This window comes from Hemitrygon akajei, chromosome 14 (genome assembly GCF_048418815.1).
Source record: "Hemitrygon akajei chromosome 14, sHemAka1.3, whole genome shotgun sequence".
Lineage (NCBI taxonomy): Eukaryota > Metazoa > Chordata > Chondrichthyes > Myliobatiformes > Dasyatidae > Hemitrygon > Hemitrygon akajei.
This window is the reverse complement of record NC_133137.1, coordinates 48,541,471-48,559,369: the sequence shown is the minus strand read 5'-3', so window position 1 is coordinate 48,559,369 and position 17,899 is coordinate 48,541,471. Positions and strand designations below refer to the sequence as shown.

At 45.2% G+C, this 17,899-nt stretch overlaps 1 protein-coding gene across 1 annotated transcript; it reads left to right on the top strand.

Moving 5' to 3' along the window:
• The first annotated feature begins 253 nt into the window (after positions 1–253).
• LOC140738550 (uncharacterized) lies at positions 254–4,907 on the top strand. The gene is made up of 2 exons (XM_073065981.1): positions 254–4,577; positions 4,859–4,907. The coding sequence occupies exon 1, from the start codon at positions 1,153–1,155 to the stop codon at positions 4,252–4,254; it is 3,102 nt and encodes a 1,033-aa protein (XP_072922082.1). The 5' UTR covers positions 254–1,152; the 3' UTR covers positions 4,255–4,577; positions 4,859–4,907.
• The last annotated feature ends 12,992 nt before the right edge of the window (positions 4,908–17,899 follow it).

The following is a 17,899-nucleotide window of genomic DNA, read 5'->3' as shown; positions in this document are numbered from 1 at the left end:
TGGGCCGAAGGACCTGTCCTGTGCTGTACTATTCTATGTTTTATGTTTAACAAAGACAAAGGTCTTGCTCTTAGTAAGAACTGGAATTTGAATGTAAACAAGGTGGGTCAGTGGAAACCTGATTGGATGAGGAGGGACAGACTATGGGGTATGAGTACCACCAGACTAGATGTGCCCAGGCATGATGAAGATGGCGGAGTTTGTCATCGAAACATCAGTTATAATTGATACCTGTACCCAGCTGGAAGTCTGACTAGAGTTTATTCTTCATATATACCAGGAAAGCACCAGATCCTTTTTCAATACTTTCATAACACATTTAAAACTCACAGGGAATTTCTATCTTAAACATTTCCAAATTACAAACCTTTTCTAAAATACAAACCATGTCTTAAAAGCACAAAACACAAAGGATAAAGTATTTCCAAAACACAGGTACTGTGCTGCCTTTATGGCAGTTATTTAGTTTATAATATTTTCGCGTAGTAATTTGTTAGCATTTTTTTAGTTAAAGTTAGGATTGTTTAAATCAATTGATTTGTCTGTAATACATCGCGGCTGCGATGACGTCACATCCGGGTTCGCCGCGTCTTGTGGGGAATTACCGGTTTGAGATTCACGCAAGGGTGGGGGTCACTCACATGTGCCACCATAACGCCGGCTGGGGTTTCTCTATGCACCAAAGACACAGTGAAAGCAACGCTGTAAGTCATTAGATAATCGATATTTTGAGTTAAAATGTTAACGCCGATTCTGTTAAAAGTAACGATGGTCGGTAAGGTTTACCTTTTCGTTAGTTAAAGAGTCGGGATAGTTTGTATTGAAGTGTATCTAAAGCAGCCAATGGAGCAGCTAGATTCTGACTGTATGCTGCACTTTAATGTAATGTAGTTATTGTAGTTTTACCTTTGCAAGTATTCACAATGTAAATGTGATATTTAGAAGGAAACAAACACTGTACCAATCTTGTATTGTTTTTCAACAGTTTTCACCATGCGTTAATGTGAAGAGTGAACAGTAAATGGTTAATCTTACTGCGGTCTCATTTGCATTGATTCTGGTTTATCTCGACGTTTACCTCGGCGTTACGTCACACCCGAGCGAGAACGTTACAGTGAAAAAGCGGCATTATCAGGTGTTTAAAGTGCAGCCATGTCAACCCGATCCAGCATCAAGTCGTTGTCAAAGTCGTCGTCATCCTGCGACAGGGGCAGTAGTGCATCAAGTAAGGCCACCCAAGCAAGAGCTAAAGCAGAAGCCGCCAAGGTGCGAGTGCGCTTTGCCAAAGAAGAATTAGAAGTAAAGATGAAAGCGGCTGCCAGAGAAGCCGAAAACCAGAAGGAAAAGGCTGCCAGAGAAGCCGAAAACCAGAAGGAAGCGGCTGCCAGAGAAGCCGAAAACGAATTGGAATGGAAAAGGGTAGAGGCACGGTTAGAAGCGCTGAAGCTAGAACGAGAAGCAGCAGCTGCCGAGGTGGAAGCAGAGTTAATAGAAGATGCCGAAGAAATGCATGATCCGGATGACGGAAAATCTACCTCAGAAAAGATCGGATTGGAACGCACAAGTGACTATGTCCAATCTCAAATAGAATGGAAGACTCTTTCTTCCTCTCCTTACTTATTCGATAACGTCCCACTTCATGAGGAGTCTTGGAGAGGCCCGATGGCATCACGTCCATCCGAGGAAGATAATTTACCCTTGCAACTCCGCGATGAACCCAGGAATGCAAGGGCTCACGACAAGTACTTCTCGACACCGAACTTACCGGATTTGGGGAGAAGAGAGGCAAAGACCGAGTCCAGACCAGCAAATTCCATAACAGATGTACGCCCTCAGTCGCGTACCCGAAGACGTGTTCCCTCAGCCCGCACGCCACTTGCAGACGAATCCGTAGCACGGTATTTCGCACGACGGGATCTCGTCACTTCAGGACTATACCAGTTCGACGATAAACCTGAAAATTACCGTGCATGGCACTCCACTTTCACCAACACTATCGACGGAGTCCAGCTCAGAGCAACCCAGGAGTTGGATCTTATGGCAAAATGGCTGGGAAAAGAATCATGCGAACAGGTGAGACGCATGCATTCAGTGTACATCAACAAACCCGAGCTAGCATTGAAGAAAGCATGGGAGAGACTTCAGGAGGGCTACGGAGCCCCCGAAATTATTGAGGCGGCGCTATGCCAACGTTTGGGAAATTTTCCTAAGGTGTCAGCCAAGGAACACACCAAGCTAAGAGAATTCGGAGATTTACTCATGGAGATTCAAGGCGCCAAAGAAGATGGCCACTCAGCTGGTCTAGTATACCTAGACACTCCAACCGGGATTAGACAACTCGTGGACAAACTTCCATTTGGGCTGCAGGACAGGTGGTTGTCCGTTGCCTCAGATTACAAGGAAGAACACGAAGGTCGATTTCCTCCCTTCGAGTATTTCACCAGGTTTGTGTGCAAGGAGGCGAAGAAGCGAAACGATCCTAGCCTCATAGGTCCAGGAAGCAGTACAATTTACACCAAGCCAGATAAATCCACTTCGAATAATTCCAACATTACTAAACCAGCCTCAGCGCTTAAGACTGAAGTCCTTACAACTAACAATGACTCTAGCAAGAATTGCCCATTGCATAACAAACCCCACCCCCTCAAAAGATGCAGAACGTTTAGGGAAAAACCCCTTGAAGAGAGGAATGCCCTCCTCGAGGAGAAAGGAATATGTTTTAGATGCTGTTCCTCAACCTCTCACTGTGCGAGAGAGTGTACGATCGCCGTGAAGTGCCTGGAATGTGATAGCACTAATCACGACTGGGCCATGCATCCTGGCCCGTTACCGCAAACCGACGAAGCTCCTTCACCCCCACAACAGGACGGTGGGGAGGGAGAAGCTCACTCCAGGACAACTGTTGTCAGCACGAGCTGTACGGAAGTTTGCGGTCAAGCTCAGGCAAGCCGTTCTTGTTCAAAGATCTGTCTCACTAAGGTGTACCCTAAGGGAGCCAAAGACAAGGCCATCAAAGCCTACGTAATTCTGGACGATCAGAGCAACCGCTCGCTAGTCAGTCCAGAGTTCTTTAACTTGTTCAACATTGAGAGTGAGCAGTTCCCATACTACCTTAGAACTTGCTCAGGCAACATGAAAACTTACGGAAGGAGGGCCGAAGGCTTCCAGATCGAGTCCCTGGATGGTAAAGTCCTCATCTGTCTCCCCCCACTCGTAGAGTGCGAGAAAATCTTGAATAATCGCACTGAGATCCCGACGCCAAGTGCGGTGCTACACCAACCACATCTCCACCACATCGCCAAACACATCCCAGAGCTGGATCCAGAAGCAGAAATACTCCTGCTATTAGGGAGGGATGTTCTCCGGGTACACAAGGTTAGGCAGCAGGTCAATGGACCACACGACGCCCCCTTTGCCCAACGCCTGGATCTGGGCTGGGTGGTGATAGGAGAGGTGTGCCCTGGCAACGAACACAAATCAACGGTTAACACACTCAAGACCAATGTGCTAGAGAGTAGCCGCCATATGATTCTTCAACCCCGCACAAGTTCCATGTGCGTCCAGGAAGCACCACAAGGCTTTAACAAGCGCAAAGTAACTGACGAGACGCTGGGTCAGTCAGTCTTTGCTCAAAAGGAGCATGATAATAAACTTGCTCCATCGGCTCAAGACGCCATCATCTTAAAAACGGAGGACACCAAGGTCTTCAGAGACAAAGCAAATAGTGGGGTCACCCCACTACCTTTCAGAGAACCACGCCAGTGCTTGCCAAACAACAAAGAGCAGGCAGTCAAGCGGTTCACGCCCTTGCAAAAAACCACGGAAAGGAGACCTGAGATGCAGCAAAGCATCCGATCGACCCACGAGGTACTGGGCACACTAATGGCAGAGGTCACAGCCATTATGAATGCACGACCACTCCTACCCGTGTCTTCTGTCCCGGAAAACCCCTTCATACTGTCGCCATCAATGCTCCTTACGCAGAAGGCAGGAGCTGCCCCTCTACCAGGGGACTTCTCCGATAAGGACCTGTACACAAAGCAATGGAAAAGGAACCTTCAAGTTGGAGATTTAGTCCTGCTCAGGGACAAGCAAATCGCCGGCAACTGCTGGCCAATGGCCAGAATCACTGCCACATTCCCTAGTAGGGATGGACATGTCAGGAAAGTCGAGTTGAAAACTACCGACCAAGGCGATGGGAAAATTTACCAAAGGCCCGTTACAGAAGTCATTCTACTTCTACCTAATGACTGATTTAGAGACTGAAGTTTGTATTATGTTCATTGTGACCTTACGAAGGTCAAGCGGGGAGTGTGCTGCCTTTATGGCAGTTATTTAGTTTATAATATTTTCGCGTAGTAATTTGTTAGCATTTTTTTAGTTAAAGTTAGGATTGTTTAAATCAATTGATTTGTCTGTAATACATCGCGGCTGCGATGACGTCACATCCGGGTTCGCCGCGTCTTGTGGGGAATTACCGGTTTGAGATTCACGCAAGGGTGGGGGTCACTCACATGTGCCACCATAACGCCGGCTGGGGTTTCTCTATGCACCAAAGACACAGTGAAAGCAACGCTGTAAGTCATTAGATAATCGATATTTTGAGTTAAAATGTTAACGCCGATTCTGTTAAAAGTAACGATGGTCGGTAAGGTTTACCTTTTCGTCAGTTAAAGAGTCGGGATAGTTTGTATTGAAGTGTATCTAAAGCAGCCAATGGAGCAGCTAGATTCTGACTGTATGCTGCACTTTAATGTAATGTAGTTATTGTAGTTTTACCTTTGCAAGTATTCACAATGTAAATGTGATATTTAGAAGGAAACAAACACTGTACCAATCTTGTATTGTTTTTCAACAGTTTTCACCATGCGTTAATGTGAAGAGTGAACAGTAAATGGTTAATCTTACTGCGGCCTCGTTGCATTGATTCTGGTTTATCTCGACGTTTACCTCGGCGTTACGTCACACCCGAGCGAGAACGTTACAGGTACAATTCCTATAAACTAAAAAGACATACTGTGAGTTGCAGATGAACAAATTGTCTATTGCTCAAGTCAAAGACAGAGGAATGGATTCCAGTTCACCCCATGTTCTTCAGGGTTTCTTGATGTTCCTTACCACATTCCTTATAAACTTGAACTGCTTACTACATTTATACTGTGTCTCTTCCACCTGAGTTTTTTTAATCTGGAGTGGTGGAGACTGAGGGGAGACCTGATAGGGATTTATTAAATTATCAGCATAGAATAGACAGCCAGTAACTGTTTCCCAGGGTCCAAGTGTCCAATATATATATATTTAATGTGCGGAGGAAAGTTCATAGGAGATGAACTTCCACACATAGGAATAATGCATGGGCATTATTTTTACGCAAACAGCGATGGGTGCCTGGAATGCACTGTCAGTGGTCAAAGTGGAGGCAAACATGATAGAGGAGTTTAGGCACATGGATGTGCAGAGAATGGAGGGATATGGACATTGTGTAGGCAGAAGGGTTCAGCATAGTCAAGTATTTAATTATTAGTTTAATTGGTTCAGCACAAGGCCAAAGGGCCTGATCCTTTGATGTATGCTCTATGTACAGATGAAGGCATATTGGCTCACCTATTATAGTGTGAATGCACCTCTGTAGGGAATATCATTCAGCTTTTTTCACCCTTTGTTTATTCTCTTCCTTCCTCTCCCTAGGGTGAAGGAAAGTGGATGTTTCACATCCCCCCCAGTCTGGAGGCTTGTACTCACCATATATAAAGTCAAGAAGAGGTAGATGGCTTCATATCTTAAAACCTGCTGCTAAGCAAGCACACACTCCATCAGAGGCAAAACTTATCCCAGGCCAAGGACAATCAAAACTGGTGTTTGGGCCACTTTAGAATAATTTGTTCCAGTACCTCATCCTGAAACAGGCAAAGCTCTGCAGCTTACACTGTGGTCAATTTGCCTGACTGGGGGAGACCTTGTGGCCGGTCCTGGGGAAGGGTAAAGGACACAGGTCCTTCTACTGCCCCTTCCCATTGCGCGGTGCCGGTCTCTCTGAGGAAGGGGTGTTATACATTCGGGCACCAGATGGCAGCATTACTCTCTTGCTGGTGACTGTAATACATGAGCAGAATTAGGCAATTTGGCCTGTTGAGTCTGCTCTACGATTTGATCATGGCCGACGTATTTTCCCACTCAGCCCAATTCTTGTGCCTTCCTCCATAACCTTTGACGCCTTTACTAATCAAGAACCTGTCAACCTCAACTTTAAATATACCCAGTGACTTGCCTCCACAGCTGACTGTGGCAATAAATTACACAGAGTGACCACCCTCTGGCTAAAGAAGTTCCTCCTCATCTCTGTTCTAAAGGGACATCCTTTGTATTTTGAGGTTGTGACCTTTGTCCCTAGACTCTCCCACTACTTGTTCATAAAGGTTTGAAAAATGGCGAATGGAACTTGATGCAGACAAGTGTGAGGTTTTGCACTTTGGAATGACCAACCAGGGTAGGTCTTACACAGTGAACGGTAGGGCACTGAGGAGCGAGGTAGAACAAAGTGATCTGGGAATATAGGTCCATAATTCATTGGCACATTGGCCTTCATAAAGCAAAGAATTGAGTGCAGGAAATGGGATGTTATATTGAGATTGTATAAGAGGTTGGTAATTTGTAATTTGTAGTACTGTGTGCAGTTTTGGTCACCTACCTATAGGAAGGATGTAAATAAGGTTGAAAGAGTACTGAGAAAATTTACAAGGATGTTGCTGGGATTGGAGGACCTGAGTTATAAGGTAAGATTGAATAGGTTAGGACTTTATTCCTTGGAATGTATGATTGAAGGGAGATTTGATAGAGATATACAACATTTTGAGAGGTATAGATAGGGTAAATGCAAGCAGGCATTTTCTACCGAGGTTGGGTGGGTCTACAACTAGAGTTCATGGGTTAAGGGTGAAAAGTGAAATGTTTAAAGGAAACATGAGGGGAAACTTTTTCTCAGAGGTTTGTGAGAGTATGGAATGAGCTGTCGGACTAAGTAGTGTATGCAAACTCTATTTCAACATTTAACAGAAGTTTGGATAGGTACATGGATGGGAGTGGTATGGAGGGGTATGGTCCAGGTGCAGGTTGATGGGAGTAGGCAGTTTAAATGGTTCAGCTTAGACTAAATGGGTTGAAGGGCCTGTTTTTGTGTTGCACTTTTCTATGACTCTATCACTCTATCTCAGAACTTCTTACCTGTCCCTAATATACTTGTCTTCACCACCACTCCTGGTAGAGCATTCCATGTATGCATCACGCTGTGTGTCAAAAAAAATGCCCCTTTCTATTTGCCATTTCCATCCTGGGAAAACATCTCTGGCTGTCTGCTCAATGTGTCTCTTATCATCTTGTACACTTCTATCAAGCCACCTCTCATCATCCTTCTCTCCAAAGAGAAAAGTCCGAGCTCACTCAACCTATCCTCATAAGACCTGCTCTCTCATCCAGGCAGCAGCCTGGTAAATATCCTCTGCACCCTCTCTAAAGCTTCCACATCCTTCCATGACGAGGTGATCAGAACTAAACACAATATTCTAGCTGTGTTTTTAACTTGGTTTTATAGAGCTGCAACATTACCTTGTGGCTCTTGAACTCAGTGCTTTGACTAATGAAGGCCACACACCATACACCTTCTTAACCACTCTATCAACTTGCGTGGCAACTTTGAGGGATGTATGGATGTGGACCCCAAGAACCATCTATTCCTCCACAGTGCTAAAAATCCTGCCATTATTCCTGAATTCTGCCTTCGTATTTGACCTTCCAGAGTGACTCATTCTTTTCTGGGATGAGCTCCATCTGCCACTGCTCAGCACAGATCTGCATAATGTCAATATTCCATTGTCAACTACACTATCCATAACATCACTAACCTTCATGTCATCTGCACACTTACTAAACCACCTTTCCACCTCCTCATCCAAGGCATTTATAACAATCACAAAGAGCAGGGCCCCCAGAAAGATCCTTGTGGAACATCACCAACCTCCAGGCAGAATGTTCTTCATTTACTACAACCCTCTGCATGCTGTGGGCAAGCCATTTTTGAATCCACACAGTCAAGATTCCCTCATTCCCATGCCTCCTGACTTTCTGCCTGACCTTAATCGAGTCCCTGCAGTGATCAGGGTTGACGATGGATGTTATGTTCCAGCTGTCTATGTGATATGCAAGCCAGGGCAGCTGCTGCCATGTAGCAAGCTCCCCCTCTCCACACAGCTGATAGCCCCCAAGGAACGGCAGAGATGGATTCAGTTTGGCACCACCAGCCTCGCAGGAGTTGCCAGTCAGCGTTGAACTCAACATAGGTCAGCCTTATGGTCTTCAGCCCTGGATTTTTCCCTGAGGTTTACTCCTGAGGTCTCCTCCATGAGTGAGTATAGCTGCAAGGCAGCAGATGTTTGAAGTCAGTTTTCCTTCTCCTAGATGGGCTGCCAGCCACGGCTGATGAGCCCCAATTGCCTGAAGTGATTGGTTTTAAGATGCCAGTAACCTGCCGTAGCCCTTTCTCCTGTCAGTAGAAATGGATCTGCCAGCTTAGGAACTAAACCACACGTAAAGGCCAGGAGCTGGACTTGTTGTCCAGGGCTATTTGAGATGAACACCATAGGAGCATTCATTAGGTAGAGGGAGCTTATCCGCACTCCAACCCCTGGGCTATAACAATCTTAAGGAACCATGACCTTACTATTCCTCCGGAAGTGCTCTGCCTTACATCTATTAGGCAGGGCACCAGGGTAAGTCCCTTTGCTGAGGTTCTGCCTACTTCACCCCTGTAACCCTCGGCCAGTCTCCCTATACCGCCAGTGTGTCTGTCATCTGAAAATTACTAATCACCTTCAACCATATCCTTCATCTTAATTAACTTACTTCTTAGCAATTAGATCTCTAAAATCTATGTTTGGGCTTGTGGAGAGATGTTAATGAGCAAAACTCCACAATATTATCTCAATGACACAAGAAAATTTGTAGATGCTAGAAGTCTTGAGATACACAGCAAAGTGATAGAGGAACATGTCAGCGTCAGGTAGGGAAATAGATAACTGATTTTTGAAGGGTCTTAGCCAGAAACATCAGCTGTTTTGTTTATTTCCCTTCACGGACTCTCCAATGTTTTGTGTGTGTGGAGTAAATAATCTCCGTTACATTCCTAAAGCAGCCAAATCCTTGGACACAGGAGAACTCCCCATCAGCTCAGTAGCTGCTTGGGGGAGAGTGAATTGGGCCTTGAAGTTACATGCACCCAGACTGTGTAACCACGGGATCCTGCGACTGGGGGAAGCCAGCCCATCATCTGTGTTTCACATCCCTGAACTAATGGATCAAGTCTGCTGCCTAGTAGAGTCCTGGCTGCCTCATCAGGCTGATGCAGATGCTGGCCAGTGGAACACCCAAACAATGCACCGGACTGAAGTCCTCAGGCTGAGTCCAGGCCAGAGACTGGTTGCTGGAGGCCCAATTGGACTGGGGGGCCTGTGTGTGTGAGGGTGGGGAAGGGGCTAGTTCTCTTGTTGTCTTGACTTGTTTGATGTTGTTGCTGCTGCTGCTTTGTTCTTCTGTGATGTGTCATTCTGCTGAGCGTCGCGTGCATGCTATGTTAGCGCTGGAATGTATGGTGACTCTTGCGGGCTGCCCCCAGCAAAAGCTAGATTGTGCTGGTAGTTCACACAAGTAATGTATTTCACTGCGTTTCGATGTACAGGAGATAAATAAAACTGAATCTTTTGCCACAGTGTAAGTGTTAACAGATTGTGTTTCCATGTTTCAGAGTTAGGTCTTTCTCAGCGTCAGTGACAACCAGGACCCTTGTGTACGGACTCGAGCTGAGACTGGCTTTGTGGCTACATTCTCCTCATAGCTGACTGGCCGCTGATTAAATTCACAGGGTTCCTGAGCACCCGTTACTGACACAACAAGAGTAGCAATGTATACAGACACTGTATTGTCTGGATTTAATCTGTCAAGGTTATTTCTCGGCTATCATTGTGACTGAGTAGCAAACTGTGGCTGAATTCTTTTAGCTTAAATGTCATACCAGAACTCTGATTAGAATGAACTTGTTTAGAGCTTTGGCTTAAACAGTCACTGGGTCACACAGCAGGGAAACAGAACCTTCCCTGGAGTCTGTGCTAACCATCAAACTCCCATTTATAGTGATAGAGTTGTATACCTCTATCAAGTTTTATTCTCCCTGCATTTCCATCAACTGCCTCCCAGCTTTTATCCCTGAAGGACTTTTTACAGCAGTTACTGGGTTGTGGGAGAAACCTGGAGCACCCATTCAGGGGAGTTATATGCAGAGACTGCACTTGGAGTATCGTGTATATTTTGGCCACTGTGCTATAGAACAAATGTTATTTAACTAGAAAGTGTGCAGAAGAGATTTACCAGGATTTTGTCTGGGCCTGGGTGACAAGGAATGGTTGTTGTAGACGAGGATTTTATCCCCTGACATGTAGGAGATTGAGGGGTGACCTTGATAAAAGTGTCTAAGATCATGAGGGGCATAGACAGGGTGAAAGCATGCAGTCTTTTTCTCTGTAAAGGAGTGGCTAAAAACAAGAAGACACAAGTTTAACATCAGGGAAAGACCTTTAAACGGGATCAGGAGCAGTTTCTTCACCAAAGGGTACTGTGTAGTTTGAAATGAGCTGCCAGAAGTTGGCACCTTTGCAACACTTAAAGCTATTTAGATAGTACATACGAGAGGTGATTAATAAGTTCATGGCCTAAGGTAGAAGGAGTCAATTTTAGAAAACCTAGTACATTTATTTTTCAACATAGTCCCCTCCTACATTTACACATTTAGTCCAGCAGTTGTGGAGCATACAGATCTTGGACCTCCAGAAAATGTCCACAGCAGGGGTGATTGATAAGTTTGTGGCCAAAGGTAGAAGGAGATGAGTTATACAGCTCTCGTTACATGCACATGCAGTTCAACTCTTTGAGTGATGAGGAAGAGTCATTCCAGGCACTCACAACCCTCTGTGTAAAAAACTTACCCCTGATGTCTCCCCTAAACTTCCCTCCCTTAATTTTGTACATATGCCCTCTGGTGTTTGCTATTGGTGCCCTGGGAAACAGGCACTGACTATCCACCTCTCATAATCTTGTAGACCTCACTGTCAAATGTTTTGCTAAAGTCCACGTAGATCACATCCACTGCCCTGTCCTCATCAATTTCTTTTGTTACCTCTTCAAAAAACGCAATCAGGCTCATGAGGCATGATCTTCCCTTCACAAAGCCATTTTGACTATCCATGAGTAGACTGTACTTCTCCAAATGCTCATAGATCCTATCCTTAAGAATCCTTTCCAGTAGTTTGCATACCACTGACGTAAGACTCACCGGTCTATAGTTCCCAGGTGTCTCCCTATTACCTTTTTTAAATAAGGGAACTACATTTGCCATTCTCCAGTCCTCCGGCACTTCCCCTGCAGCCAAAGAGGATTCAAAGATCATGGCTAATGCTCCTGCGATCTCTTCTCTCAATTCCCACAATATCCTGGGGTGTATCATATCCGGCCCTGGGGATTTATCAATCTTAATGTTTTTAAGAAGTTCCAGCACTTCTTCTTCCCTAATCTCCACAATGTCCAGCACATAGGCCTGCTCTACTTCAACCTCATCCTGATCAAGATCCTTTTCACTTGTGAATACTGAAGCAAAGTATTCATTTAGGACCTCCCCAACCACCTGGGCCTCCAGGCACATGTTGCCCTCTTTATCCTTTAGCGGTCCCACCTTCATTCTTGTCATCCTCCTGTTCTTCACATACGCATAGAACGCCTTGGGGTTCTCCCTAATCCAGATGCCAAGGCCTTCTCATGCCCCCTTCGAGCTCTCCTAAGTCCTTTCTTTAGCTGCTTCCTGGCTACCCTATATTTCTCTTGAGCCTTTCCTGCTTCTTATATCTAACATATGCTTCTTTCTTCCTCTTGATGAGTTGCCTCATGTGTTTCGTCAGCCACGGTTCCCTTTTCCTACCATTTTTTCTTTGTCTCAGTGGGACAAACCTATCCTGATCCCAGCTCAAGTGGTCCCTAAACCTCTCCCACATTACTTCTGTGCTTTCCCCTTTGAACATCTGTTTCCAATTTACTCTCGCTAGTTCCTGCCTCATCCCTTCGAAATTACCCCTTCCCCAGTTAAGCACTTTACCATTTCGTCTGATTTTATCCCTTTCCATAGCTATACTGAAGCTAAGGGAGTTGTGATCACTCTCACCAAAATGCTCCCCCGCCAAGAGGTCTGTCACCTGACCAGGTTCATTACCCAGAACTAGATCCAGTATAGCCTCTCCTCTCATTGGACATACTATGTCAGGAATCCTTCTTGAACACACCTGACAAATTCAGCCCCATCTATCTATCCCCCTTGCACTCAGGAGGTGCCAGTCAATATGAGGGAAGTTGAAATCACCCATAACTACTACCCTGTATTTCCTGCTCCATTCTAAAATCTGCCTGCTTATCTGCTCCTCGGTGTCCCGAGGGCTATTTGGGGGCCTAAAGACTACTCCCAGCACATTGATTGATCCCTTCCTATTTCTGACTTCCACCCAGACCGACTCTACTAGTAGACACTCCCTCTGCAGTGTCCTCCCTTTCTATAGCCATGATACTATCCCTGACCAGCAATGCCACTCCCCCCCTTTTCTACCTCCCATCCTATTCCTTTTAAAACACCTGAACCCCGGGACCTGCATCATCCAATCCTGCCCTTCCTCCAACCAAGTTTCAGTAACGGCCACAACATCGTAGTTCCACGTACTAATCCATGCTCTAAGTTCATCCTCCTTGTTCCTAATACTCCTAGCATTGAAATAGACACATTTCAACCCCTTTAACTGGCTACAATTATGTTCTGTCCCCTGCCTGTCCTTCCTCATCAACTCAGAACTCTTAGCATCATGCCCTTGTCCTTCTACCTTAATCCCTGCACTCACATTCTGATTCCCAGCCCCCTGCCAAACTAGTTTAAACCCTCCCCAACAGCTCTATCAAACCTGTCCGCCAGGATATTGGTCCCCCTGGGATTCAAGTGCAACCCGTCCTTTTTGTACAGGTCACACCCGCCCCAAAAGAGGTCCTAATGATCCAGAAATCTGAATCCCTGCCCCCTGCTCCAATCCTCAGCCACGCATTTATCCTCAACCTCATTCTATTCCTATTCTCACTGTCACAAGGCACAGGCAGTAATCTCGAGATTACTGGCTTTGAGGTCCTGCTTTACAACTTCCTTCCTAACTCCCTGTAGTCTTTTTTCAGGACCTCTTCCCTTTTCCTACCCATGTCATTGGTACCAATATGTACCACAGCCTCTGGCTGTTCTCCCTCCCACCACAGGATATCTTGGACACGATCAGAAACATCCCAGACCCTGGCACCTGGGAGGCAAACTACCATCCGAGTTTCTTTCCTGCGTCCACAGAGTCGCCTGTCAGAACCCTTGACTATCGAGTCCCCTATAACTACTGCCTTCCTCTTGCTTGCCAGGACTTGCCAGGGATGGTGGTAGAGGCTAAAACATTAGGGGTATTTAAGAGCCTCTTGGACAGGCACATGGATGAAAGAAAAATGGAGGGTTATGGGGTAGTGTGGGTTTAGTACCTTTTTTTTAAGGATTATATGGGTCGGCACAACATGGAGGGCTGAAGGGCCTGAACTGTGCTGTAGTGTTCTATGATTATACAGAAAGTTTGAAGTAAAGAACTCATCTCCTTCTACCTTAGGCTACAAACTTATCAATCACCCTGATGAGTTATTAACTTAAAACTTTCCGCATAATCACTCAAAGAGTTGAACTGCATGTGCATGTAATGAGAGCTGTATAACTCATCTCCTTCTACCTTAGGCCACAAACTTATCAATCACCCCTGCTGTGGACACTTTCTGGAGGTCCAATATCCGTATGCTACACGACCGCTGGACTAAATGTGTAAATGTAGGAGCGGACTATGTTGAAAAATAAATGTGCTAGGTTTTCTAAAATTGACTCCTTCTACCTTAGGCCACAAACTTATCAATCACCCCTCATTGATAGGAGAGGTTTAGAGGGCTATGGACCTGATTGAGGGGTTTCAATATCCTGGGTGTCAACATCTCTACCAATCTATCCTGAGCCCAGCGTATTGAAGCAATTACAAAGAAGGCATGACAGTAGCACTATTTCATTAGGCATTTGAGGAGATTTGGTATGTCACCAACAACTCTAGCTATCACCACTCTACCAATCACTCTGCTGTCACCAAATTTCTGCCGATGTACCACAGAGAGCCTTCTGACCATTTGCAATACCGTCTGGTCTGGGGGTTGGGGGAAGGTGCTAATGCACAGGATTGGAAAAGACTGCAGAGGCTTGTAAACTCCGCCAACTCCATCATGGACTGAAGACAGACACACAACGTTTTAGGAACAGCTTCTCCCCCTTTGCCATTAGATTTGTGAACAGTTCATGAACAGCACTCACTATGTTGCTCTCTTTTTGCTCTACGTATTCATTATTTCTATTTTTCTTACTGAAACATAGTAATTTTTATGTATGACACAGTACAGCTGCCACCATACCACAAATGTCACGACATTCTGTTAGTGAGTGATAATAAACCTGAGTCTGATTCTTAAATGCAGGCAGATGGGACAGCTCACTGTGCAACATAGTCAACGTGGACAAACTGGGCCAAAGGGCCTGTTTCCTTGCTGTATCAGTCCATCGGTTCTGGGGGAAATCCCTGCAGTCATGTGCAAACACCACACAGACAGCATCCAAGGTCTGGATCGAACTTGGCTCTCTGGAGCTGTGATGGTGGAACTGTGCTGCCCTATCATCAACAAAAATGATGGCTGATCTTGTACCTCAGCCCACTTTCTCTTCTCCCCATTTCACTTTATTCCTTTAATATCTAAGTATCTAGAATTTGCACTGTACTAATATAGGCAAACATAATATAAAGAGACTCTGCAGATGTTGGAAATCCAGAACAACACACACAAAATTCTGGAGGAACTTGGCAGGTCAGACAGCACCTATGGAGAGATGTCTATAATCAGTCGATGTTTTGAGCCAAAACCCTTCATCAGGACTGGAAAGGAAGGGGGAAGAAACCAGAATAAGAAGGTGGGGAAAAGGAAATGAGTACAAGCTGGCAGGTGATTTGTGAAACTGACTGAGGTAGATGGGTGGGGGAGGAGGGATGAAGTGAGAAGCTGGGAGGTGATAGATGGAAGAGATAAAGGGCAGAAGAAGTAGGACTCTGATAGAAGAGGAGACTCTACCATGGGAGCAAGGAAAGGAGGAAGGGCACCAGAGAGAGGTGATGAGCAGCTGAAGAAAAAGGGTGAGATGGAAGCCAGAATAGGAAATAGAAAAAGAGAGAAGGGAGGGATAGAAATTACTGGAAGTTAGAAAAATTGAAATCAAACTGCTTCTTTCCAATAAAATGTCTGATTCATCGATTGTGTCTTTACTTTCTTAGAAAGTTAAGAAGGCTTGGCTTGTCATTGTAATATCTAACAAACCTACACATACTGTTGAAATATGATGCATCGTGGTCTGGTACAGCATTTCAGATGTCTGTGAATGTAAGGAGCTGCAGGAACAGTGGGCTCCACCCAGAACATCACAGGCACACCCTCTCCCCACCAGCAATATCATCAACAGGAGGTGCTTCCTCAAGAAGGCAACATCATCGAAGATCCCCATCATCTGGGCCACATCACCTTCTCGCATCTCCCATTGGGTAGGAGGGACAGAAGCTGCAAGACTCGGACCATCAGATTCAAGGACAACTGCTTTCCTTCATAAATTCTACCTGCATGACCCTAATCACGACCCCAGTGTAGCTTTCCTTCATAAATTCTACCTGCATGACCCTAATCACGACCCCAGTGTAGCCTTCCTTCATAAATTCTACCTGCATGACCCTAATCACTCCCTCAGTGTAGCTTTCCTTCATAAATTCTACCTGCATGACCCTAATCACTCCTTCAGTGTAGCTTTCCTTCATAAATTCTACCTGCATGACCCTAATCACTCCTTCAGTGTAGCTTTCCTTCATAAATTCTACCTGCATGACCCTAATCACGACCCCAGTGTAGCTTTCCTTCATAAATTCTATCTGCATGACTCTAATCACGACCCCAGTGTAGCTTTCCTTCATAAATTCTACCTGCATGACCCTAATCACTCCCTCAGTGTAGCTTTCCTTCATAAATTGTACCTGCATGACCCTAATCACGACCCCAGTGTAGCTTTCCTTCATAAATTCTACCTGCATGACCCTAATGACTCCCTCAGTGTAGCTTTCCTTCATAAATTCTACCTGCATGACCTTAATCACGACCCCAGTGTAGCTTTCCTTCATAAATTCTACCTGCATGACCCTAATCACGACCCCAGTGTAGCTTTCCTTCATAAATTCTACCTGCATGACCCTAATCACGACCACAGTGTAGCTTTCCTTCATAAATTCTACCTGCATGACCCTAATCATGACCCCAGTGTAGCTTTCCTTCATAAATTCTACCTGCATGACCCTAATCACTCCCTCAGTGTAGCTTTCCTTCATAAATTCTACCTGCATGACCCTAATCACGACCCCAGTGTAGCTTTCCTTCATAAATTCTACCTGCATGACCCTAATCATGACCCCAGTGTAGCTTTCCTTCATAAATTCTACCTGCATGACCCTAATCACTCCCTCAGTGTAGCTTTCCTTCATAAATTCTACCTGCATGACCCTAATCACGACCCCAGTGTAGCTTTCCTTCATAAATTCTACCTGCATGACCCTAATGACTCCCTCAGTGTAGCTTTCCTTCATAAATTCTACCTGCATGACCCTAATCACGACCCCAGTGTAGCTTTCCTTCATAAATTCTACCTGCATGACCCTAATCACTCCCTCAGTGTAGCTTTCCTTCATAAATTCTACCTGCATGACCCTAATCACGACCCCAGTGTAGCTTTCCTTCATAAATTCTACCTGCATGACCCTAATCACGACCCCAGTGTAGCTTTCCTTCATAAATTCTACCTGCATGACCCTAATCACGACCCCAGTGTTGCTTTCCTTCATAAATTCTACCTGCATGACCCTAATCATGACCCCAGTGTAGATTTCCTTCATAAATTCTACCTGCATGACCCTAATCATTCCCTCAGTGTAGCTTTCCTTCATAAATTCTACCTGCATGACCCTAATCATGACCCCAGTGTAGCTTTCCTTCATAAATTCTATCTGCATTACCCTAATCACGACCCCAGTGTAGCTTTCCTTCATAAATTCTACCTGCATGACCCTAATCACGACCCCAGTGTAGCTTTCCTTCATAAATTCTACCTGCATGACCCTAATCACGACCCCAGTGTAGCTTTCCTTCATAAATTCTACCTGCATGACCCTAAGCACTCCCTCAGTGTAGCTTTCCTTCATAAATTCTACCTGCATGACCCTAATCACGACCCCAGTGTAGCTTTCCTTCATAAATTCTACCTGCATGACCCTAATCACGACCCCAGTGTAGCTTTCCTTCATAAATTCTACCTGCATGACCCTAATCACGACCCCAGTGTAGCTTTCCTTCATAAATTCTACCTGCATGACTCTAATCAGGACCCCAGTGTAGCTTCACTTCATAAATTCTACCTGCATGACCCTAATCACGACCCCAGTGTAGCTTTCCTTCATAAATTCTACCTGCATGACCCTAATCACGACCCCAGTGTAGCTTTCCTTCATAAATTCTACCTGCATGACCCTAATCACGACCCCAGTGTAGCTTTCCTTCATAAATTCTACCTGCATGACCCTAATCACGACCCCAGTGTAGCTTTCCTTCATAAATTCTACCTGCATGACCCTAATCACGA

Coding starts and splice junctions, on each gene's coding strand:
- LOC140738550 (XM_073065981.1), top strand. CDS start 1,153: ATGTCAACCCGATCCAGCATCAAGTCGTTGTCAAAGTCGTCGTCATCC.